The sequence below is a fragment of the Lynx rufus genome, unplaced genomic scaffold (assembly GCF_022079265.1).
Source record: "Lynx rufus isolate CCGP_SWC_20201006 ecotype Redwood Valley unplaced genomic scaffold, mLynRuf1.p SCAF_8, whole genome shotgun sequence".
NCBI classification, from domain to species: domain Eukaryota; kingdom Metazoa; phylum Chordata; class Mammalia; order Carnivora; family Felidae; genus Lynx; species Lynx rufus.
Window position 1 is genome coordinate 105006537 of NW_025814896.1, and position 25872 is coordinate 105032408.

The 25872-nt window shown below is 52.7% G+C and overlaps 1 protein-coding gene across 1 annotated transcript; it reads left to right on the forward strand.

Annotated features, from left to right (window-relative positions):
- The first annotated feature begins 695 nt into the window (after nucleotides 1-695).
- Nucleotides 696-25779, forward strand: MAL (mal, T cell differentiation protein). Its single transcript, XM_047068835.1, has 4 exons — nucleotides 696-854; nucleotides 19283-19450; nucleotides 20670-20795; nucleotides 25181-25779. The coding sequence occupies exons 1-4, from the start codon at nucleotides 762-764 to the stop codon at nucleotides 25253-25255; spliced, it is 462 nt and encodes a 153-aa protein (XP_046924791.1). The 5' UTR covers nucleotides 696-761; the 3' UTR covers nucleotides 25256-25779.
- The last annotated feature ends 93 nt before the right edge of the window (nucleotides 25780-25872 follow it).

Consider the following 25872-nt stretch of genomic DNA (forward strand, 5'->3'; position numbering starts at 1 on the left):
CGAGGAGGAGTCCTCCCACCCACAGAGCCCCGGGATACCTGCTCCGAGAGAAGGGGATAAATTTGCTCTAAAGGGCTCCTTTCTGTCCTTAAATTCAATGCGGACTTGCCCCAGCACCACCACCAGCAGCCCTCCCCCAGGGGTCACACGGCGGAGAGCAGCCCCCTACGCTCAGACGGGAGAAGGGGTGGGTGGGAGAGCTCGTCTCGACGCCCCTGCAGACCGCCAGCCTGCAGCCGAGGGTTACTCTTCCCACCTTGAGCCTGAACGTGAAGGTCGCGCGTATCAACGCGCCCAGAGGTAAGATGAAGGACACCAACTTAAGAACAGGTAAAGCAGAGGTGGCCCTAGGGGTGTCACAATGGGAAGTTTGCGGGGCCTAGTTATTGACGGTTGTTTTTCTCAAGGGATGGTGACCACGTGCAAAGCGTGCAAAGCGCCTCGCCAAAGTAGCTCTGTCCCCCTCCGGGTGGGAGGTGGCGCCGGAGAGGGTCGCAGGAGTCAGGCTCCCGCCTCCAACTCCGCAAGCCCGCGGCGCGCTCTCCAGGTGGGGCAGGGCGGCGCCCGCGGCGCGCACCGGGGACCTGGGCGGGGACGGGGCGGGCGGTGACCAGGGCTCCTCCCTTTTCGACCCCGGGCTCCCTACTCTTAACCCGCGCGCGGGGGCGCCCGGGCCACTGGGTTCCGCAGAGCGAGCTAGCGGTCAGTGCAAAGCCGGAGCCGCGCGCGTCCAGACCCGAAGCCGACGCCAGCACGCCGGCATGGCCCCCGCAGCGGCGTCGGGTGGCAGTACCCTGCCCAGCGGCTTCGCGGTCTTCACCACCTTCCCGGACCTGCTCTTCATCTTAGAGTTTGTGAGTCGCCGGCGCGCCCGCGCCTGTGCTAGGGAAGGGGCGGAATGGTGGTGGCTGCGCGGGTCCCCGGAGCACCTGGGTAGCGAGGCCACAGTGAGGAAAAAGTCTCTCTCCTCCCACCTTCCAGTCGTTTGACCCCCTCTAGCCAAGGGCAATGGGGTAAACAGTCCCCAGGACCTCGGTGGAAAAACCAAATTCCCAGGATGGGTCAGATGTTGGAAACAGGCCCCGGGTGCACTTGTAGCGCGCCCGTTACAGAGCTGCGCTCCCAAACCGCTTCACAGGTGCCGCGACGAGTATGCCCTTCCTGGAGGGCGACGTCCTTGTAGAAGCGTCCAGCTTTTCCCGGGGTTAGGATTTCTTTTTAAAAAAAAAAAAATCAAAAGGAACCCGAGTACGTGTTACCAGCCGAGGTCTGCAGATTGGGTTGGTGTCGTAGGAGGGGCAGAATCTGGATTATTCTCTTCTGGCTTTTGAAAGTTTCTGGCGAGTGGCCGTACTTGCCACAACTTTGATCGGGGAAATAAACAGGCGTGGTTTGCTCCGCTGCAGTCGTTCTGCCCTGCGCGACGGGTGGGGGGAAGAGAGAGGGACTGGCCTTGAGCGGTCCTGTGCCTCGGCTGACCTTGAGCAGCGGGAACCCCGCTGCACCCGCGGCTGGCCGTTCTCCGCCGGCGGCTTCGAGAGCGCTTCCCGCTCTAGGCTTCTGGTAAAGTGATCACCCTGTGGGGAAGTTCCGACCGCCCTCAGCCTAACCTCCGCAGGTTCTGCGGCCCCTTACCTGGGAGAGGGCATGGTGTGTTTACTCTGTGGGTGTGGTGCGTTGAGGTCACAGAGACTCCTTCCCTGCACCCCGACCTCAGAAGTGGCCGCCCGGAAAGTTGGTCGAAAAAGAAACTGCCCACACCTGACTGTGTAAAAATAAACGGGACCCCGGCTTCTTTCTGTCTGATTGGAGGCAGGAGGGTGTGAACAGCAAAGGGAGCAGGTTCTGGTCTCCGTGGAGATGGTGGAGGAAAGGGCCAAGGGGGCTGAGGTTCCCTGGGGCACCGTATCCTTGCAGTTGTGTGACTTGGGTTGAGCCCAAACCTGGATGTATCCAGAATGACTTCAAAACCTGGAGCTGGCCAGAATCAAGGAAGTGACATCTAGAAGGAACTCTGGACACCACTAAGCCCAGCCCTACCTACAATTTACGGATAGGCCCAGAGGGGAGGGGCTTGCATCCCCTGGAACATTCTTTTTCCAGATGGCTCATCTGAGTGCTTCTCCTCAGCAGTCAGCCTGTGCTTGCCGAAGGCTGGATTTCTGAAAAGAGCATATAGACCTGCGGCTTGGGAATAAGTATTGGGTGGTTCCTTCAGAGGCTACTCTTTACAAAGGCAGGAGTTTCATAACCAAAAGAGATGAGGGCTGATGCTGAGGTGTGATGGGGCAAGGGAGATTTTTAAGCAGCAAAAGGTCTCCTTAGTGTCTCTTACATTGCCCTCGTGAGTGGCTGATTCTGCCTTTGTAGCTCTTCGAGGAACACTGAAACAAGAATCAGGAAAGAGTGTGTTACTTGAGCTCCAGGCAGAAAACCGGGGCCCCATCCTCCTGCCGCCCTGACAAGAATGGGCTCAGGTGGCCGCAGGGGGTGGCAGGTGGGGGCGGAGGGGTGCTGGCCTCACCGAGGGGACAAGCCTCCCAATGCCTCCTCTCGGTATCACAGCTTAGGGGAAGGAGTGCTCCCGAGGGTAGGAACCGCCCAGCCAGGCAGAGCCAAACAGGGCGATCTGCTGTGTGGGGACAGGAGGATACCCCACTGCCAAAACCCACCAAGTGAAAGCGGAAGGCTGGAGGTGGGAAATCTCAGAACCATGGATTAGTGGAAATTTACTCCTCCCGGGGCGGTTTTGTGACCTGACATAGTAGGGGCTTCAGGAAGAAATAATTCTTTCCTGCTTGGAACTTTCCTCTCGGCTGTCTGAGAAGTGATTTTTTTTTTCTCCTCGACCCTTGCCCTGCTCCCTCACCTCCCTCCTTTCCCTCCAACTTCCTGAGAGACCTAGGGTGCCTCAGTGGTCTCTCTCAACCTCTATCCAAAAGGACACACAACCCAGTTAGAAAATGTGCAACAAACTTGAATAGGCATTCCTCCAGAGAAGCTGTACAAACGGCCAAGGAGCGCATGGAAAGATGCTCAGCATCATTCATTAGGAAAATGAGATAAAAACCACAATGAGGTACAATTTCACATGAAATTATGGTGATTATTATTAAAAAAGAAAAAAGGAAATAGCAAGTGCTGGCCAGGATGTGAGGAAATTAGAACCCTCACACATTGCTGATGGAAATGTAACATGGCTCGTCTGCTTCTGGAAAACAGTTTGGTAGTTCCTGAAAAAAAAAAAAAAATTACCATTTGACCCAGCAATTCCATGCCTAGGTTTTTAACGAAGGTGATTAAAAGCTGGGACCTGAACAGGTACACGTACACTCATGTTCTTAGCGGCACTGTTCACAATAACCAACGGGTAGAAACAGCCCCAGTGCAATGGCTGGAGAGACAAATTGTGATATATCCATACAGTAGAGTATTATTCAACCATAGAATGGAACAAAAAATACTAATACATACTACAAAGGTGATCAACTTTGAAAACACAATGCTAAGTAAAAGAAGCCAGACACGAAAGGTCACATATGCTTCCATTTATATAAAATATCCAGAATAGGTAAACCCATAGAGACAGAGCACAAACTGGTGGTTTTCCAGGGACTGAGATGAGAGGGACAAGGGGCCCAGTTTCCTTTTGTGGTGGTGAAAATGTTTTGAAGTTAGAGGGGGTGGTTGGTGGTTGCACGACGTGAGTGTATTAAATGCCACTGAACTGGTCAATTTAAAATGGGTAATTTGGGGGCACCTGTCGGTTGGGGGTCTGACTTCGTTCTGCTCAGGTCTTGATTTCGAGGTTCACGGGTTTGAGCCCCGCGTCGGGCTCTGTGCTGACAGCTCAGAGCCTGGAGCCTGCTTCAGATTCTGTGTCTCCCCCTCTCTCTGCCCCTCCCCTGCTCATGCTCTGTCTCTCTCGCTGTCAAAAACAATAAATTAATTAAAATATATATATATATATATATTAAAATGGCTGACTTTATGTTATGTAGACTTAAATTTTTTAAGAAACAAACGTCAAGAAATATTTCATATTACAGGAACGGCACCCATATAATTATCATTCCACTTTGTCAAATCTTAATAGTTGGCCTTATTTTCTTTTAGTATGAGGGAAATAAAGCTTTTCAGATGGCACCACGCCCACTGGAAACTCCACCATTGTCTTCTCTTCCCTCCGTCCTTGGGACAATCTCGAGGCTAAATGTAGTAGTGTTCATTACCCCGGAGGAGGGTTTATTTAGACCTTCACTGCATACCTAACTATGGGCAGATTACACATGGCATTATTTTAAGTTTTCACTTTATGAAAATAGCAACACACACACACATTACCTATCCCACTGCAGCAGGCTTTTCATACAAAGTTGTTTTGAGGCTTACACAGCTTGATACTGTTTATCCCGTCTGCTGTTCGTGGACATTTTGCTATTTTCGATTTGTTGCTTTCTGCCGTTGCATTGCCAAGAACATTCTTGTATGTGCCTCTTTAGTTACCTGCTGGGGATTTCTTCCCAAAGGGAGGGTTTGACCTCCTGGTTCATAGGGAATGCCCCTCTTTTGTTTCCCCAGATGTCGCCGCATCCCTGTCCAAAAAGGGTAATTCCAGTTTCCATACTCCAGAAGCAGAGGGACCTGAAGGCTGATGAAGCATAATTAAGCTCAGGTCCCTTCCAAGACCCTGCCTCATTTTGTATTCTTTAATAAAGAAGGGCCCCAAATTGTACAAGTTTGGAGCCAAACAAGCCCCCATTGTTCCTCATCCGTGCCACACTTGATAACATCAGAATTTGTAATTTTCAGCGAACCCAGTGGGTGTGAAATGCTTGGGTATGTATAAAATCTGTAGTCCATTGAATTGATTAGTCATAGTTCACACGCCTACGCCTGACCTCCCAATAGCTTGGGAGTCACAGATGCCAGCGTCCGAAGCGAACAGGGTGGAGCCCCACCCCCCTCCCAAGGCAAGGAAACTGCCCACAGGGACAGGGAAGGGTGGTGGCTCCGGCGAGGCACGGGTGGGGGTGTATGGCAACCTCACCCTGGCCCAGCGCCCCCATCCCAGACCTCTGAACGCTGCAGGGTCGTCGCAGGAAGTGGAAGGCAGATCCAGCGAGGTGGCGGGACCCCGCCTGTCCGAGCGCCAAGCACCATCAGAGTCACACTGGCCGTACGGCTGTTGTATGCCACAGGGACACTGGTGTCCCCCTTATGGGCAGGCTCGGGGTGGGACGTCCCCTCTCCCAACACGGGCGCAAACCCAGGGCTTTGCTTCTGGCCTATTCCCCTGTCCCCACCCAAGGAAGATTTTTTCCTCTGGGGATCGCAGGCTGTTTCCTCTTCCTCCTCTTCTCTTCTAAGCCAGGGCCTTCGTGACACTTGGTCCACCATTCACAGAACAAAGGTTAACATAGGATGCTTTTTGCCTCAGCTCTGGCCAGGGCCGGAGGAAACTTCTCTTACAAAGTGCCAGGAGAGATAACAGCCGCCCCCCCCTCCCCGCCCTTTCAGAACTTGTAAAGGAAATGCCAGAAAACAGGTTATGAAACCATTAACTCGGCTCCCTCCCCCCCAGCCTATAAAAGAGGAGAAACTGCTGACAGAATGGCTGGGAATGAAGAGACACTTGGGGAGCACAGACAAGTAGGGTCAACTGCTGAGAGCCACCGCTCCTGGGGTGCACCTTGTGGGGTGGAGCAGGGCGGGGGCGGGGGCGGGCACGCGGGTTGGGCTTGTCATTGTGATTCTTCCAGTGAACCGGACACAGTAAAATGAGGCCGTTTCCCTGACCCAAAGTGACTGGGGACTTTCATTATTTGAGAGTGACCAGACAAGTCCCGAGACCTGCCCTAGATTTTCACCTGCCTGGGAACAGCGGCCCTACAGAGCCGGGATTGGGCGGTGCGGGTGGGGTGGGAGCAGGATGGGAAAGCAGTTTTCTGGTGGGTGGTCCACCTTCTGGTTACGTGGAGAAGACAGCAGGAGAACTCACAGGAGATAAGAGATGTAGAATCACAGAAACCTAATTTGTCGGAGCTGGGAGGAGACTGAGGCTAGGCAAGAGCCGGATTGGGAGGTGGGGGGGGGGGTGCGCAGCTTACCCTGGTAACTCAGTCTCCAGGGTGGCACTTCTTGTAGTGACAGCAAGTCACATCCAGGTTTCTGCGTTCACCCAAACACCCACGAGGAAGTTTTGCCTGCAGCAGAAAGGATCGTGAAAGGGCGGCCATGTCCATCTGGCAGCCCTGGGCAGGCCTGGTTCCCTTCTTCCCTTCTCTCCCCCAGAGAGTGAAGGGGCAGCTCAGAGCCACTGGGGAGCTCACAGCCCCTGGCTCTGCTTGTCACAAATACATCCTGAAGGATCTGGGTCACTAGGTCGAGGCTGGGCCCAAGAATCTGCATTTCATAAGCCATTGATTCAGCAAGGTTTGGAGGGGCAGTCGGTAAGCCAGCCCACCCCCTCGATGTTTTCACGTCGAGGACAGGGTAGTGGAGACAGTTCTCAGTGAGAGGCTGGGGCAGGGAGCCAGGTGCCCTAAATATTCTCCTCGGTTCAAGGCAGGCACCCCCTATGCTCCTGTGGAAAGTTCCCTGCTGCCCCAGGCAGGGACCTCTTCTATAGTCATCAGGCAGTGGGGGCTGACCCTGCTGGCCAGCTCAGGACAACGGCTGAGCGTGGCCTTCACTGGCTGTGCCCACTGAGCCTGGCCCTGTGTCCTTGTTTTGCGTTGGGGGCCCCTCTCTGTAGCTGTTTAGAAGTGGGTAAGGATATTGCTTTTCTCCTTTCCTCCTCTCTACAGGGAGGGGAAGAAGTATAGGTAGAGGGGTTTGTTCTTGGAGTTGAGAAGTGACTTTTCTGGTTTTTCAAGAACCAGAGGACCAGAGGACTGCTTTGATCAGGAGAAAGTGACTTTGAGCTGTTCTCTGGAAACTGCCTAGCCTGATGATGGGGCTCAGCCGCCACGTGGTCATGCATGATACACTGAAAAAGGTTGCTTTCCATAGGTCCTTCCCCAGCTTGATGCAGATGGGGTCATACCCAGAGTGATGTGAGGCATCCTCTCTCTCTGAGTGCTTTCAGGAGAGAGTGGGAGGATCCCAGACACCACTGCAGGGGAGAGGGAGAGCTCTCACCGGGTCACTCAAGGTGGGCCAGGGACAAAGGCTGACTATTTGCACCTATACCTGCCGTGCCCTGCAAAGGTTGTGTGTGGGGGGCGGGGGGGGGGGGGAGTGCCTTGTGCTGCCAGCCTAAGCCGGTTCTGCACAGCCTTTGGAATGGCTTGGCTTTGCTCTGGGCTTAGGCACATCCTCAGGGAAGGGCTGTGGGTGGGGCAGGGGGCTGGGGATTGGACCACACGGGGCCTGGGGCCTGCCTTGAGGTGGGATGGGGCCAGCCAGTGGAGATCTGCATCGGGCTAGGAGGCTAAGTCCTAATGGACACATCGTCGAGTCCCACCTCCACCCCCAACACAAGCCTGTCTGGGGCTTCCTTCTGGGCTCTCAAGTTGCGGTCCCTGGACATAGTGGACATTGTGGTTTGGACCAAAGGCCACCAGAGAGGGGCACTAAAACATTCCAGCGGGTGTTCTCTTGCGGTGCTGATGGATGTGAGGACAGTGAGTGAGTGAGTGAGTGAGTGAATGAGCGACGCCCCTAGACCCTAAAGCACTAATGCCATGGACAAGTATAGACTGACCCCTCACAGGCTTCAGATTATTCCTAGGGTCCTGGAGCAGGTTCCTGGTACTCTCTGCATTGTGGGGCCTCGACTTACCTTCTACATTCTGGTGGAAAGGTTTAGCTCCTAGTTGGCTCCTGCCGGACACCAGCCGCATGATTATTTACCAGGGTCATGTACGGGCATTGGTTTTCCGCCGTGCTTAGCCCCAGGCTCTCTACCACTCCCACCTCATTAATAGCTAATGTTCTGCCCACATCGGGGCAAAACAACTCCCTAAGGCCTGAGAAAAATATGTAGGAGCTAAAAGAAAAGCCTTGTCGTGAGCCATCACACATTGATATGCACGGGCAGTGGGAAGAGGCACGGCCAGGCTCAGCTGACCTGAAATTCCACACCATAGCCCCGGATTCCTGTTAGAATAATGCAGTTGGGCTGGGAGGGAAGGGGCAGGAAGAGGGGAAGGGGGGAGAGAGGAGAAGGATATCCCTAAAACTCCTGGATCCAGCTTTGAAGAAGGCCTAAAGAGAACCCAGAATCCAGGCTTTAAGGGGCGAGGGGGGCGGGGCGCAGGTAGACAGTCCAGGAATGGAGCAAATGGGGAAGGAAGTGACAGCTGGCATGGTTGTACCTGTTAGTAGGGGTCGGGGAGTGGGGCGGGAGGGGGGGGTGCAGGTCATGACAAACATCCTGTTGTTGGACCCGGGGATGAGAACCACGGGCCTGTGCCTGCAGAAGAGAGTGATGTCCTTCAGCGTTCTGACCTTTTGCTTGTTTTTTGGTCTTAAACACAAACCTTGGTATTCTTTTCCTCTGAAAGAACAGAGCCCATTGAGCAGGCGGAGGAGTGGGGGAGGGGAAGCCTGCTTCCAGAAGCCACCTCCTTTGCAATGCTCTCTGGACCCAGGGCAGCTGGGAGGGAGCAGGGTGAAGGCTAACGGGCTAGTGTCCTATCATTCTCTGTGGCTGTTCTCCCGGCCATTTCCAAAGGGACCCTAGACATGGTGGGTGGGCGGGATTTCATGGTGACCTGCTTGTGGGTGGGCTTGGGTAACTGCCCTAGGCTCCCCAGCCAGCCTGTCAGAGCTGGTACTCAGCAGCTGTGGGGATGTGAGCCTGTGACTGCACCTCAGTTTCTGCATCAGTAAAATGGGGATATAACAGCATCTACCTCAAGGATTGATGTGAGGAGTATTATGCACAAAGCTCTTAAGATAACATGATGCACGTAGTAACTGCTGAATAGCTATTAAGTACAACTCTTATTAATTTTCTAATGACTCAAACACCTGCTCTGAGAGCAACTAGCCAATCCCTGCTAAAATAACTGCACGGTGGGGACCATAAGACCCATCCCACGCCACCTTTTGCCTTCGATGCCCTTCTCGGGCAGTGTAGAGGCAGAGGGTGCGTGAGATTTGGAAGTGGGTGGGGCTGTTGAGGGCCCACTTGCCGTGTCTCTGGGGTCATCAAGTACTGCATAGACACCACCCTCTGTAGGGCCCTCTTAGCAGCCTGATTATTTCTGGCTCCCCTGCTCAGAGCTGCCCCTGACCAGCCTGATGGGGTGGCCCGGGGGACGGGAGGCCCCGGCAGTCCTGCCCTGCCTTCTGCCTCAGAGGCGGGGGATATCTTAAGCCTCTCTCATGTACCACCCTGCCAGCTTGGTGCCAGCTTTCTGACTTCTCAGTGCCACACACATTGCTGCGCCTGCCCAAGGGGAAGGAACCAATTACCAGTGAGCCTGGGATTAAGCCTTCCAAAAATGATTTGTCTTCAGTGTCAGTGTATCACCATTTGGAAGGGCATTGGTTCAGGAAGAGGGCAGCCTCTGGCACAAAAGTGTGCCCTCACCTCCCCAAGCCTCCATCCTGCCCTGTGGCTGGTGATAAGCCGAGCACAGTTGGGTGGAGGGGACTGGCAGGAAGGATTCCACCTTGCTTTTGTGTCCTAGGACTCTTTCCAGAACCAGCCCGTAGTCCTCCACTGGTCTCCATTCGAGGTCTTCCTTTAGTGCAGATGGCATGGTGGGACTAAGTCCTCTATCCTTCAGGCCTGGGCTTTCCTCATACCTCCACCAGGGGTGCCCACCCTGAGAGCACCCCAATCCTGCCACATGGCACCTGTATTGCAGGCCATTGCTTGGGGTATGTCTCCCACCTGGACCCTAAGTCCAGCCATGTTCCTAGCACAAACTGTGCACCCCGAAGCATTTGTCATTAGCCTGCATGGGTAGGACAGGGGCTAACTTCTCGCCTCCCACCTGGCTAATATTTATGAATCACAAGAGGAGTCAAGGACAGATGGAAGGTGAAACTGACAGTTACCACCCATTCCCAAGGGGAGATGGAAGGTGAAACTGACAATTACCACCGATTCCCAAGGGCAGATGGAAGGTGAAACTGACAGTTACCACCAATTCCCAAGAAAGAGCCCCCAGGACCCTGAAAAGAAGCCCCGGGCCCTGTAGGTGGCCGGTTCCTTCTCCCTGCCCTGCATAATCCACACCTGTTTTATTCGGTGGCTCACCAAATTGCTATCCTCCTTGGTGATTCCCATTAGTACCTTTTGTTTTTCTTGCACTGAAGCCACTCCCGTCTGGTCTAGTAGCACGGATTTGCTGCTCTTTTATAGGTAGCTTGCTGGTACTTTTCATGGAATCTCCTAGTTTCTGTTTATCCCGCTGGGTAAAGCCCCTGGGTGTAGGTGTGGTTAGGAAACTTTTCCGTTCGCAGGAGGACATGCTTATCTGAAAGCCCCTAGCTTTGTGGACCTGAGAGAACTTTTCATTCATTCAGGAATGAGTAACTGTCCTCCGCATAGGGAAGGAGGTAGCATTAATCAGTAAGCAGTGGCCAGTGCCTGAAGTACAGGGATAATGGGTACTGTGGAAGAGATCTCCCCGGGACTTGAGAGAAGTGGGATCGAAGGCCTGGACAGGGGCCTTTTCTCAGTCCACACCCACCATGTTAATGTCGACGGCAGACCCGAACTCACCCCCATCCCTTTGAATCTCAAGTCTCTATCTCCCTCTTCACAAACCGACTCCAGGCCCCCTGAGTCCTGGCCTTACCTTCAGATTAGACAAAAGGACACCATCTAAGCCTGCCTTGGGAGGGATAATGGCACGATGTGTCCCTCTGGAAGGATGAGCCTGCTGATGAAGGGGCCAGGAGGGCAGAGCAACTTGCACTAGTAAACTGAGTCAGGTGGCCTCAACACCACTCCCAGTGTTTGCCTTGGGAGTAGCCTCAGAGGTCAGATTCCCCATAAGCTGCCTTGTCAGTTGACAGAGGGGGGCAGGGGTCTGCACATAGAAAACCTTCTGATCCCTCCCCCCAGACACCTCCTTATAGGGTAAGAATAAGGGATCTGTTCAAATGGCTGGGCTCTGTCCCTCTCCCAAGCAGAGGTGTTGAGCTGGTCACCCTCACTGGGGTCCCGATACTTTTACCAGGACCTGACTCTGCCCCTGGCGGACCAGAGCCGCTCCAGTGGAGCCTGGCAGCAAGACTGGAAGGGAGGGATGGACTCTGTTTTTAGCGCATGTCTTTGGATAAGGTCTACCTCCGTAGGTGTACCTGCCTCGGTGCTTACTGGCCACGGTCAGGGGCGCTCAGCATGTTACGTGCATGAATGAACAAATAAATGAGTGGGTGAGCAAAGGAGCAAGCGAAGGGAGCTTTTCCTTCGACTTGCTGGGAGCCGAGTTCCTCTCCACCAGGCAGGTGGGGCTCACACCAGAACCAGAGAAGCTGGCATAAGCCCCACGTGTGTGCCTCTGGCCATCTTGTCTCCACAGGAAAAGAGTCCCCCCGTCTTCCTCTCAGACCTGTTTTCTGAGGAGCCAAGGGAAGTATGGGAAAGGCTTCAGGGTCTTGGGGTTTTGGTCTTTCCCTCTGGCCTCGCTCTGCGCCCTCTCCTACCACCTGGTGCTTCTGTCCCCTTGACTTCCCCTTGCTGCCACTCCCCTGCTCTCCAACAGCTCATCCATAACCAGACTGTACACACACTCACACCCGCATGCGCGCACACACACACACACACACACACACACAAATACCCTCTGCTCTAACTCACAGAATGATGAATCTTTTTAGCCACCCAACCCTAGAGCTGGTTGAGTCTCTCCTCCAGCACAGTTACTGTACTGGTCAGACCACCTACACAACATGGCTGTCTGGCATTACAATAACCCCTGACTACTGAAATAGTCCAGTCGAGTATGGACCTTTCCAGAAACACAAACTGAGGTTACTTTCCGGCCTGTTGGCCAAAGTGCTCGGAGCTCACAGCAGCTGGGACCCGTCTCCTCTGGTGTGGCCATCTTTCCTTTGCCTTCCTGGGGAGATGATTTGTGACTGCCTGACCAAAGTGGTAAGACAGCTTAGTGTTAGGTGCACAGTCTGTGTTCGGTAATGTTTCCTCTCCTCCTCAAGAGTTTGAATTACAAACTCCTGTCCAGATGTGCCTTCAGGGCACACACACCATGCCCTCAGAGCCATTGGGAATTCCGATGCGGGGCTCCAAGGCGTATGTGTGTATGTGGAAAGCCCTGAATGGGAAGTCCTCTTTAGTTCACGCCTTGACTTGTTACTGGAAAAGTGTCTGCTTGTGAAGACCCTGACAAAGCAAAATATCCAGAAAAATATCCAGAGAATTTGAGCAATTCTTCTGAGTTGACTTCGGTTATCCCAGTTGTGCAGCAGAAACACTGCACAATGGTGGATGCAGAACTCTTTCATCCCTGGTCAAGCAATGGAAACACCACACGAATCTCAAGAATGTGCTGGAGGATTCCTTTCTCCCCCTTTGGAACCAAGGCTCATTGTTTGAAGGAAGCCTCTCTCATATTTTAATGTCCTTTGTGTTTCCTTCCACGAAGGCAGACACATTTTTCTCAACTTCAGATTTCTAGAAGATCACCAGTTTTTCTCTTTTTAATGGTTTTGAAGTTATTTTATTTTATTTTTACTTGTGCGAGAGAGAGAGAGAGAGAGAGTGCACAAGAGGGGCAGAGGGCAAGAGAGACGGATCCCAAGCAAGCTCCACATTCAGCACTGAGCCCGACATAGGGCTCGATCCCACGACCCTGGGATCATGACCTGAGCAGAAATCAAGAGTCAGATGCTCAACTGACTGAGCTACCCCAGGCACCTCTGAAGTTATTATTAAATTCTGGGTCCCAGTAGGGTTCGGAGTGGATAATTGTGCATGTTGAGATCCTAGACCTACTGGAATTTTCACATGGTGACAGACGAGGCTTTGTCTCATCATATGGCAGTTGAGACAGCAAGCGCTCGGACTGCGTACCATCTTTCAGGCACTCCACAGACATAACCCCATTTCACCCCCATCCCATGAGGTAGGCGCTGTTGTTATCACTATTTTTCAAATAGGGAACAGAGAGGTTAAGTAACTTGCCCAGAGACAACAGGCCATCCTGTTGTAAGTGGCAGAGCTGAGACTGAAACTTGGTAACTCAGTCTCTGAAGTCTACACCCTTAACCATGCTAGCCTGCTAATCCTGTGGATTAATTCTGAAAGAAAAATTAAGAAGCTTCTCTGAGTTTACACAAGAGCTCCCCTGAAGACTACCTCCTGAGGAAATTTTTTTCCACAAAAATCATTGGATTGGGCAGGCCACGATTTATAAACTCGTTTAAGTCTTTGCAATTTTTTGGTCTGTTTTTTTATATCACCCCTGGTTCTTAGGGAACCTCGACCCTGCTCAGCATCTAAAACTGGACTGAATTAAAAACAGGCGGTTTCCAGTCCGGAAACAGCAGGGGTAGGGGCCTCAGATCTCCAGCGCATTCCCATTCACAGATACATCTGCCTGACACCCAAGGACCAGCTAATCTCATATTCAAGGCAAGACAGGGACTGAAGCTTGAGGAGAGGGGAGGTAAGGGAGCTTTGCCCCTGGGCTCCCAGAGCCCAGTCAGGAACTGGAGAGGTGTCTCAACTGGCACCACGGGACAGCCGAGCTGGGCACTGGAGACAGGAGCCAGCTGGTATTCTGTTTGATAGGAATTACCAGAACATAATCTAACGGCTCGTGTTGTGGAAATGGGTTCTAAGGCTTTTGGCAAACAGCCTGGGACGTCTGTTCCATGTGCTATAACTCTCCTTCTCTCCACTTGAGAGTCAAACCCTGGGCATTACTGTGTTTTCAGGTTGTCCCAGGCAATTCTCGTGTAGAGTGAGGACTGCAAACCGTGTGCGTTAGCCCAGACCCACCCCCATTTTCCAACATGTGGATCGGGACCCCACAGAGAGAGCTCAATGCAGATGACTCCCGGGCCGCCCACTTTAGAGACCGTTTTCTGCCACCACCTTAGCCAGCGGCACCATCTCAGTTATGGAAGACGGTGACCTGGGTGTAGGCGGAGGGTGGTGGGAAGTCCAGCCTGTTGACAGAGACGAATGGAAACTGGGGTCATGCCTCCACTTGTGTTTCAAAATGACTGCTTCTCAGCATTGGGAGCTGGGAGCTGGGAGCTGCTTGGAGTTTTCTTTACAAAGGGAAATGTTTGAACCCTCACCTACCCCTTTCTCTTGACAAATATTTGGCCAGTGGGGTCCTGAGGCCAGGATGGGGTGGACTGCTCCCTGCCCAGGATGCCTTATCTCCCCGGGTGTGGGTGCTCTGCTTGCTCTCTCTGTTTGCTCTCTGCACACTTAGTGGGTGAAGTGGGGCGGGCACTGGCTTTGCCCCATGATTCACACTGAACCCCAGCTTTCCACGCAATGGCGCCTTAAAGGCCTTCACCCTGGCCTGGCAATCAGTTCTGTCTTGCGCCTCACCCCCTCTTGAGCCCCATCTCCAGCCACTCTCCCCTCTCATTGCCTACCTTATGCCCAGCTCCCTGGTTTTCTGAAGCCCTCACTGCTGCTTCAGCATTCTCTGGACTTGGCATATTAATTATATTATATTATATTATATTTATTATATATTTATTATTTATACTATATTATATTATATATTTATATTATATATTTATTATTTATATTATATATTTATATTATATATTATTTATATTATATATTTATTACTTATATTATATATTTATTATTTATACTATATTATATTATATATTTATATTATATATTTATTATTTATAATATATTTTATATATTTATATTATATATTTATATTATATATTATTTATATTATATATTTATTACTTATATTATATTATATTATATTATTATCCTTCCTCCCTCCAGAAAGCCACTCCTTGTTGACCCTTAGGCCCAGTTAACCAGCTAGTCTACCCCCCCTTCAAGACTCGATTGAGGCCCTGCACCAGTCCAAGCCGCTTTGCCCACTCAGGGCTGGCTGCCACCCTGCACTGTAAACTGGCTGCCTCCGCCTCTGTCTCTGAGGGCTGTTGGCCTCCGGGGTGAGCAGTGTCTCACCCCCGCTGTGGCTGGGCACAGCGCCAGAAGCTTCGCACTCACACCCGCAGTGCCGGCCAGTGTGCCCCAGCCTGCAGTGGGGAGACACAGCTGCAAACTGCCATTTGCAGACAAGGAAGCCGAGGCCCAAGAGACTGGCTCCTGCTGCGGCCTCCGCCAGCGGCTTGGGAGGAGCGCCCCATCAGCTCGAGCGTGCCGCTGGCGGTGCCAACGCGGCGGGGTGCGGGGTGCGGACGCTGCGGGGCGCTGGCCTTGGCCGGCTGAGAGCGGAGACCTCCACGCATGCGCAGCTGTTGGCTTCCCACGGGCCCCCGCAATGGACTTCTCACGAGAGCAGGGCCCGTTTCCACAGACGTGCCTCTGGGAATAGACTCCCTCCTCGGCTCAGCCTCATCTTTTTCCACTTACCCCTCCTGTCCGCGCGATTGTTATGCCTCCCCCCCCACCCCTCCCAGCCTGCGGCCCCTTCCTGCAGCTGCGGCTGCACCTTTCTCACCACCCCCCCCCCCCACCGCGCCCCGGGTACCCCAAGGGGCAGGGCTGTGAGGGGTGCAGGACAGGCCCCTACCAGTCTTCTGCCCCCCACCCCCGGGTTCTAATCACTTCATCCGTGCTGTGAGGACCTTACCTTCACATGATGTGTGACTTAAAATACATTCCAGGGACAGGCAGGACCGCTGCATGCTTGCTTTAGGAACCTCCCTGCGAATCAGTGCTTCCTCAGCTGTTTGCGGCTTGGAGGCTCCAGAGAAATGGGACACATTCACTCAATGTCTCCCCCCCCCCAAATGGTGGGGGTCAGAACGGGCCCGTGGGACGTGCTGTGACGGTGGAGACATTTTCTAAAGGTGCCCTTGAGAGAGCATTGCTCGCCTTGAAAGACATTATGCTAAAGGAAAGAAGCCAGTTGCAAAAGCCCATCTTTTTCTATGTGATTCAACTCATGTGAAAGTTGAGAATAGGGAAATCTACAGAGGCAGGAAGTAGATTAGTGGCCTCTTAGGGATGAGTGGGAGGGAAGGAAGCAATAGCTAAAGGGCACAGGGTTTCTTTTTCCTTTTTTTTTTTTTTAATGTTTATTTATTTTTGAGAGAGAGCGGGGAAGGGACAGAGAGAGAGAGAGAATCCCAGGCAGGCTCCACACTGTCAACGCAAGAGCCCCGAGTAAGGCTCAATGTCATGAACTGTGAGATCATCCCCTGAGCCAAAATCGAAAGTTGGACACTTAACCGACTGAGCCACCCAGGCACCCCTACAGGGTTTCTTTTGAGGTGATGAGAATGCCCTAAAATTGGTCTGAGGATGATGGCTGTACATGTCTGTGTATATCCCCAAACCATTGAATTGTACACTTTGAATGGGTGAATTGTATAGTATGTGAATTATATCTCCTTAAAGCTGTCTAAAAGAGAATTGCTTCCCACCATGTTACTATGAAACTTACTGCTAGAGCCAAAAGCAGGTCAAGGGTCTGGATTACCTTAAAGCTTCCTTCTGCATGCTCAGCATCCAAGCTACCTGGTGCGTACTCAGGACTCCGTGGCAGGCACTCAATGCAGTGGCTTCACTCTGACTTCGATCCCCGCCCCCCAAGCCACACAGGGAGACACCTAGATGAAAGAGGTTGAGTTACATGAGCCTGCAGACCAGTCTGAGAGTCATCTTCTCAGATTTTGCCATTTCCAGGACCACCTGTGCATCAACTTACCTCATATGTTTTTTACACTTAATTGTGTCCGAAATAACTGTGTCATTACCTTAAAAATAAAAACAGCGTCGTTATCCAGTTCACCTTCACCTACCCGTTCCTGGAGTCCACGCTCTCGGGGAGCTCCAGACCCCTGGCTCAACTCGAAGCCCTTCTTGCCTTAGAAAAACCAAAGAGAGTGAAAAAGAGAATCACTGGCGCGCCTGGGTGGCTCAGTTGGTTAAGCGTCCTTCGGCTCAGGTCATGATCTCACGGTTTGTGAGTTCGAGACCCGTGTCGGGCTCTGTGCTGACAGCTCAGAGCCTGGAGCCTGCTTCAGATTCTGTGTCCCCCTCTGTCTCTGCCCCTCCCCTGCTCGAGCTCTGTCTCTCTCTCTCTCTGTCTCTCTGTCAAAAAGAAATAAACATTAAAAAGAAAAGAGGGGAGGAAGAAAAAGAAAGGAAGAAAAAGACTCATTTCCTGATGTGACATTCAGTGTTCCTCACAGCCATGTCCACTGGCCACCCATAGGCACCTCTGAGGCACCGAGTCCCCCACAGGATTCCCTGACACCACGCTCTCCCCTCCACATGCAATGCAAACTGTCCCTTTGGGATTGGTGCATAAATCGTACCAGTTTACCCATATATCTGACCGGAGACCCTGAAGGCAAGTTAACTAACTCAGACACTGAGGTACAGCTGGGAAGGTGTCCCACACCTGGGAGTTAGCCGTGAACAAGGGGGACCTCACCCCCTCCATCACATGGTCGGGGATAGTGCCATATTGTCACAAGTGCACCTGTTTTGTGCTGGGCACTGCAAAGGAGAAGGGCAGGGCTCCCTGAGACCATATGAACAGGGAACTAACTGAGTTTGGTCCACCTTGGATGGTCAGGAGAGGAGCATCCCAGGCCCTTGCCTCTGCCCTCCACACAGGCGTGCCGAGTTCTCCCACTTTTCCATGCCACAATTGGGCCTCCTACATCCAAGTTCTCAGCCACCGACATGTTCATGTCCCTGTGTCAGGGCCCGTTATGGAAAAGGCCAAGCAATCTGTGTGATCTTAAAGGCAACTCTGGATGAAATTTACACACACACACACACACACACACACACACACACATATCTTATGTTACAGTGGTCTAAGGGTTTTTATTTACCTGCTGTATTTCTCTGCTCCAATGACTTCAAGTTGTAAAATGTGTCCCACTGCTTCTGCCGGGGCCTTCAGGCACCCTCGGATTCCACAGTAGAGGAGGTTTTCTGGTCAGAGATGCCCATATCTGATTCCTTAGGCCCAGCTTGGTTTTGATAACTCCAGATTCTTCATTGCTCTGACTTGTCTACTCAAATGTGATTCTCTCCTGATGCTTCTCAGCTGAGAGGCTCAGAGAACACCTACAGGGACAGTGGTCTCTTACGTAGCAGGTGGGCAGCAGGTACAGGAGGTGGAATCAAGGTACTGTTTGAGTTCACAAGGCAGGGGACATAGGACTAGGAGGGCAGCCCGTCCACAGCCCCGGATGCTCGAAGTACCCTGGAGACCTTTGACTACAGAGCCCCCTCCGCCTGCGTCCCAGCCTTATCTGGGTGAGGGACAGTGGACGAGGCTGACTTCCCGGGGAAGAAAGAAGTATGGAAGGTCCCAGCTTGGATTTGTGCGCCTTTGTCCCCGGGGAGCCGGGACCCCTACACTGTCCTTACGAACCTCTTTGAAAACATGGGACTCACTGAGCCTTCGGACATCAACAGGGGCGTCTTCCGGATAACGGCTGGGAAGCGTTTCTCCCAAACCCGTCCTAGGCCACCTGAAGAGACTCTCCACTCCAGCCCTGACCCTAGTAATCAGAACACTTCCTGGGCTTGGGGATCGAAGGGGACAAATTAAAAAATTATGCTTATGACATAGCGTGACCAATCTATTTTGCCAAGTAAAGACCAACAGAATCTGCTGGTCGCTAACCTTTTGTAAAAGAAACGATATTTCAGTGTCAAAATACTAGGATTTAATCTAGGATGTCACCTCAGAATAATGATCATACTGGATGAGGTAAGTCCTTTCTTGGGATGACAAATTACCTGGCGTCCACGTGCCTCAGTTTCTCCATCTGACAAATGGGTCGATACCTCGTTCATAGGGTTGTGAGAATGAACTGAGTTCATATTTGCCAAGTGCTTGGGGCAGTGCCTGGCATGTGAGTGTGATAGACGTTTTCGTTAAATAAAAAATTGAAATTGTATTTAAAACAGGCATGACAAAGGCAGGCAAGCAGGGGCTTGGGAAGACTGGGTCAGTGCAGGCTACAGCCTTGAGGGGGAAGAGAGAGTCATTTTTGGTGAGGAAAGTGCCCACTGCCACTCTCTGCCTCCTTCCTGTTCTGCTGCCCCTAATGCCCCAGTGTGACCTGTAGGTCTGGCCCTTCCTGGGTATGGGCTCTCCTGCTCTGTTATTCACCCCTGTCCTCCCTCCCTCTGCAGGTCTTTGGGGGCCTCGTGTGGATCCTCATTGCTTCGTCCCTGGTGCCCATCCCCCTGGTCCAGGGCTGGGTGATGTTTGTGTCTGTGTTCTGCTTCATGGCCACCACAGCCCTGCTCATCCTGTACATAGTTGGTGCCCACGGCGGGGAGACTTCCTGGGTCACCCTGGTGAGTCCCAGCCCGGAATGGCTGATGTGGGTGGGTGGGTGGGTGGGTGGGTGATGCACCCTCTCCCCTGGCAAGCTGGCTTTTCCAGTGCTAGGTGAGGCTGCCCATAGATGTCTCCTAGCCACGTTCCAAGGCTCAGCCGGCCAGCCCTTCGGCTCTGAGCTCTCCCCAGCAGCTCTCTGAGGGCTCCCCACAGTCAGGAGGTCAGGAGAAGGTGAAGCAGAGCTGGATTGTCGCTGCCCAATTCCCACTGGGCCTGCTCTTTCTCCTGCATGACTGCCTTTTTCATGGATAACCAGCAGCCCAACCACCCCTCCCCATGCCACCTGCACCTGCCAGGTGCCTGCTGGCATCTCCCAACGTCCAGGAGGGCTGGTTTGCATCTTGCGGGTGGGCAGGGTCCCGGAGGCTGGCCTTGGCTGCCCTGTGTGAGGCCAGGCTTACTGGCCAGTGTCCAGTGATGACCTTCTAAAGCAGGGTCCCCAAGGAGGGGCTTGGGGGGTGGGGGGAGGGGATGGCCCGTGGACATAATACTGCGTAAATTCTGCCTTAAGGCCCACGAAGGGGGTAAAATGTATGCATGGGACACCTGGCCATTACTTACCATGGAAGAGGGCAGGGCCACTTGGCCAGGCCTTTACTCTCCAAAGGCCTCCTACGGAGACTTTTCGAAATCACCTCCAAATGCCAGCTACTCAAAACCCCCGCTTTGTATTTTCTTGCTTTTAAACATTCCTGGAGCTCCCCCACCCCCCTCCCCCCCCAACAAACTGACAATAACAAGACGAAACCACAGTGGAAATGGCCTGGGCCTCTCACCCTGCACTGGTCACCGAGGCCACATCTAAACTGAGACTGGACCACATATGACACTTCTCAGGGCCAGAGCCAATTTCTACCTGTTAGATCCCAGGCTGCCCCTCCCTGCCCCCACCTCTTACTTGATCCCGAGTCAAGGGAAGGCAGCGTGCCTTCTCCCTTAAGTCCTGACTCTGGCCCCCAAACCAGTGAGATGAAACCAGCTCTGTGAGGAGGGGGCTGGGCTATGGTAATGGGGGGATGGGGCAGGGGTCTGGGCGGGCAGGCCCTTCCTTCCCAAAGGAAGTAGCAGAAGATGAGGGCGGGACCTGAGCCGTGCCAGGAGGGGACAAGGCTGGTAGCCACGCCCTGCTGGGACCACAGCTGCCCATCTCTCTGATGGCCTTTCCTGACCCTGCAGGATGCAGCCTACCACTGTGTTGCTGCCCTGTTTTACCTCAGCGCCTCTGTCCTGGAAGCTTTGGCCACCATCGGGATGCAGGAGGGCTACACCTACAAACACTACCATGAAAACATCTCTGCTGTGGTGAGTCCCCCAGGCAATTTGCCCCCGTTCCCAGTTCCCACCGCCCACCGATGGAGGGTCAGCAGAAGGCTGTTTGGGCCCTCCCCTCTGTTTCTTAGCTCACTGACTTCCGAAGGAATGAAACCTTCCCCTTATTCCTGAAGAAACGGAGCCCTGGAGAAGGGAGGGCATGTGTCCAAGACTCCCCTTGGCCCTCTCTGCTCAGTGCTCCGCTGCCCAGGCCTGGGCTGGCCTAGGAGTCCATGCCTTTGCAAAAGGGACATGACCGTGAGCACCAGGCACTATCTGAGCTCTCCATAAACGATCTGATTTAACTCTCACGATAACACTAGGGTGTAGGTGCGCTTATTATACCCATTTCACAGATGCAGAACTGGGACACCAAGAACATGGATACCTTGCTCCAAGGTGGCCAGGAATTATTGGTGTCCAGGGCAGGTGACCACTTTTTTTTTTTAAGTTGTTATTTATTTTTGAGAGAGAGAGAGAGAGAGAATGAACAGGTGAGGGGCAGAGAGAGAGGAGACCGAGAATCCCAAGCAGGCTCCTCACTGTCAGCACAGAGCCCAGTGCGGGGCTCAAACTCAAGAACCGTGAGATCGCGACCAGAGCTGGAGTCAAGAGTTGGATGCTTGACCGACTGAGCCACCCAGGCTCCCCCATCCACACTCTCAGCACCTGTTTGGAGCATGAGTTTGGCTACTTGGGTCTCCTGGCTCTCCCTCAAAGCACAGTCAGGCTCGGGGAAGCAGCGAGGTCAGGGATGGAAAATGGAGTAGCCAGTGTCTCCCCAAGCCCTGGCTCTGGAACTGAGGCTGTGGAGAAGCCTTTCTGGGCCCAGCGTGTCCAGACCCCCCAGCTGTGGGTGTTTGTCACTGTTTGTCACAGTTAGGACTTCAGCTCTTCCCGATGATGCCTCCTGCCTAGCAGCTCTGAGAACCTGCTGGAGGAGGAGGGGCCAGAGCTCAGGCCTCCACCGCTTTCTTGAGCAAGTGCCTCAACTTGCTCATCTGTGAAATGAGACGGTAATTCCTGTCCGACTCCCTCAGGACTACAGACATATCAAACACCTTCCTCCAAGGCCTCACAGCAAGCAATGGGTGGCCCGGGGGCTTGAGCCTCATTCGCCCCGTCAGCAGAACAAATGGGGGTGCCAGCTGTGTGTGGCCAGGGTGCAGGCTGCACGCGGGCCTCTGAGCTCTAAAAGAAGCGTTCTCCAACTGTGGGACCAGACCCATTGGTGGACTTCGAGGTCCACCAATTTTCTTCCTAATGGATTTTCTTCTTAATGGGATGAATCGGAATGACAGAGAGGAGGAGAATGTTTTGATTCATAAAACCTCTTTCCAGAGTTCTGCACGTGTGGGCTCCCACCAGCATGCAAACTCGGGATATCAGGTGTATTTCTAGCCGTGAGTGAGGTGTAAAAAATAGGGAAGAAGCTTCAGAAAGTCGCGCTCCTCAGATTTCTAGAGGTTGACCTGTGAATCCTACAAATCCTGAGGTCAAATGTGATGATAGATCACAAGATGCCAGCTCCGGGTGCCAAAACTGTACTGTCCCCACTTTTTGGAAAGAGTAGAGTAGAGGGTGAGAGAAAGCCCACAGGGACGGGCACTGTTGGGCTCTAGGAAGGGGTTTGGTGAAGGTGTTCCTTCTGCTTCCAGAGGGTGGGGTCTGGAGGAAAGTTACTGAAAACCTTGTCTACGGGTCCCTTGTCCCAGGGAAGCCACATGTTCCCCTTAAGCTCCCAGCCTACTCTCCAGTTCCAGAAACATGGCCACTGTATGGCCCCTGGCACCCTTTCAGCCATCCCCCAGTGTGGGAATGTCTCCCATATTGGCTCATCTCCCAAGATGGCTGCTTTCTAAATAGTAACACAGCCAGGAAGCACCTTGGCTATTTTTCCTTCCCTTGGGAGGCTGGTAACCCGCTTCCTCCGTTATCCTTCAAACGACTCTCTTTCATTTCCAGTCACCTTAGAGAGCCTCATCCCTCCCCCATCCCAATCCCAGAGGCCTTCTCTCCAAACAGACATCAGCGGCAAGGCGTTTGACAATTTCCATAAAATTATTGCAGATAATAGTGAAATGTGCATGGAACATGGCTAGTGGGTCAGCACGTGACGGAACGACCCAGATAGGGTGAATTACTGCCTCTGCCCACTGGACAGATCTCTAGTTGAGAACCACTGTGATCTGCTGTATTCCAACTTTTCTCTTTTTCTTCCTTCCTAAATGCAACGTACATCCAGAGAAGTTGAGTAAGATACAAGTGTCCCAAGTGATGAATTTCCATGAACTGAACTCTTCTCTGTAACAAGCATCCAAACTGAGCAATAGGACATCATAAATAGCTCCCAGAATCCTCCTGTCCTGCTGCTGCTATCACCGTGCACCCAAACAAAAGATTACCGCCATCCTGATTTCTAGCTGCCTAGTTCAGTTTTGCCTGCCTTTGAACTTCATGTAAATGGAGTTACACAGTGTGTATTCTTTTATGTCTGGCTTCCTTCTTTCAACCTTAGATTTGTGAAGCTCATCTACATTTTTGGGTGGAGAGTAGAGTGTTTATTCCCACTGCTGTATATCATTCCACTGGTGGCTACACCGGCATCTATTTGTCCACGCCACAAGTGATCGTGTCCCCCCGCCCCATTTTTGTTAGTTGAATGAGATCTACATGGGCATGCCCAGGCAAAGTCGAGAGTGCCAGAATCAAGAATCAAAATGTTGCCAGCCGGCCGATGCACTGGGCCGAAGGGGATGTATAAGCCTGGTTCAATGTAAAGTCACATCTTTCTATTCAAAATATCCATTGTATGAGTGCACAGGGGAGATCCCGCCCAACCACAACACGCCTTTCCTGGGGGTAGCCAGCCCGGGAATGGGGAGGCACCTCAAGACCTTCTCCCGCACATTCCTGGCCTTTGAGAGCATCTGGCCTGCCTCTCGCCCCTCTCTGTGATACTTAGTTGGACCCGTCTTGAAAGCTAAGCTTCTCCCTCTTTCCTTTGCAGGCAGCAGAGAGTCTGTGCCAGAAGGATCCCTGGGATTGGTGGGAATTAACTGAGGGCAGCTAGAAACTTCTGCAGAAAGTGGGAATAATAATGGCAGCTATTTAGGGAGAGGCATTTCTGAAGGCCTAAGTATATGCCTTCACGTCCCTGGCTCTCAGTGTCCCCAGTGTGCCATTGCTTGACCTCACTTGGAAAATAAGTGCCTGTTTGCTGTCACTGCTGGGGACAGCTGAGGTGCTTCTGTTCAGGGCTCTCGCATCCGTCAGCTGCTCCCATCTGACAGGGAGAGGTGTTTTTTGGGGGTGCTGCTCACTCAGGTACAACCGCTCCTCTCAGATGGTAGTTAAGGGTTCCCGGATGAGTTCCCTTATGTTGGTTATTAAGTAACTCGGCTTACTCATTGCCTCTGGCCAATGAGGGTGAGGAGTTCGCCCATGTGTGGAGGCAGGGAGAGAGCAGGCATGATGACCGCCGGTGTTTATGGGCATTTTCAAGAGTCATGGAACCGTAGCTTCCCTAATGTTGTGCCTGGGTTGGAAACTCTTGACCCCGACACCCAAGGTCACAAAACCAGGTGCAGATATTTGACTTGGGGGCAGGCAAGACTTCAGGGAGGCCAGCCACCCAGAGTAGGGTGATAGGAATAGGTGGGGCCCATGTGAACATCGCAAGTCGGGGCCTTGACAGGGACAAAGTGACCGTTCGCCCCATTTCCAGGGCCTTCGTTCCCAGTGCCAAAACACTGACTGGATCTTTCCAGAAGCTTTCTCAGTAAGCCCCCTCCTTTTTGCAGAAGCCTCAGTCCCTCCTCCCCGTCCCAGGTCCTTACTTCCTATGAGCCTGGCACCCTTGCTCATGCTTGTGAAATTAAGATTCCTGGAATAACATTCTCGCAGGAGTCTGAGGATGACCAGACAGCATCCAGACCTTAACCGGAGCCAGCAAACCCAGGTGCTCATATTCTCTTAGCCAAGGCCAGTGGAGTCAGCTGGTGGATTCTGACCTCACAGGTGTGGGGGAAGGAAGCTTCCCATGAAGAGTGGTATCACTTGAGGGGTCTCTGAGGGCCCCCATTTCCAATTGGGTGGCACCAGCATGATGACGTGTGATGACAGATAATTGACCTTGCAGCCCCAAACCCAGTGGGCTGGTAGGTCACTTGGAGACCTGTGCTGAAAGCATTCTGGGGCCACATCTGGGCTCGGCAGGAAAGGATATCTGCGGGAATGATAGGAAGCAGCAGCGGCCCGCACCCTTCCAGTCTGTCACTCCCAAGCGCCATGTCATCGCCTGGCTCAGTGTCAATGGCCCACGCGTCGCCCTCTCCCCATGCACTCCCACTAATGGCCATGTATCTTGGTTTCAGGTGTTCTCCTACGTGGCCACTCTGCTGTACGTGGTCCATGCGGTGTTTTCTTTAATCAGATGGAAGTCTTCGTAAAGCAGCAGAACTTTTGCCGCAAACCCCAGACGGTGTTAACTCATCAGCCCGCCTTCCAGCGTAACATTTTCGACGCAGAAACACTCTCGATGCTGGAAAGAAGAAAACAAACAAACAAGCAAAAGCAACGCTCTGTGTCTTGTGGGTGTTATGTTTACTCTCCTACGTGCCTTCATGTCAGGGTTGGGGGCTTGCCACGTTTGACCTCCAACTACGAGCTGTCTTTCTAGAATCATTTCCTATTTGGGAAAGGGGGATGTGGGGGTGGGAAAGTGGGGAGTGTGACCACAAAACAAAGATCCCCTGCTGACTTCCGGACCGGATCTTTTGAACTGTCTTTTGGAATTTTCCACAAGCCTCTTTGAGTTTCCGCCCCCCCCACCCCCCGGGGGCATCCTTCCAAGTCTTCATGGATAGTCTACCTGTCATGGGGAGTAAAACTCATCCAACAAATATGTGCAGATGTCCACGGTGGAAGATGATAAACCTTTGAAATGCTTTATAAAGTGCCTTTATGTTCGATACTTTCGTGGGGTGTTTTTGGTGTGTGTGGGGGGGGGGGTTGTTCTTCTTTTCCCCATATCAGGAACACCACCGTTTCAGCTTTCCTTCTGAGG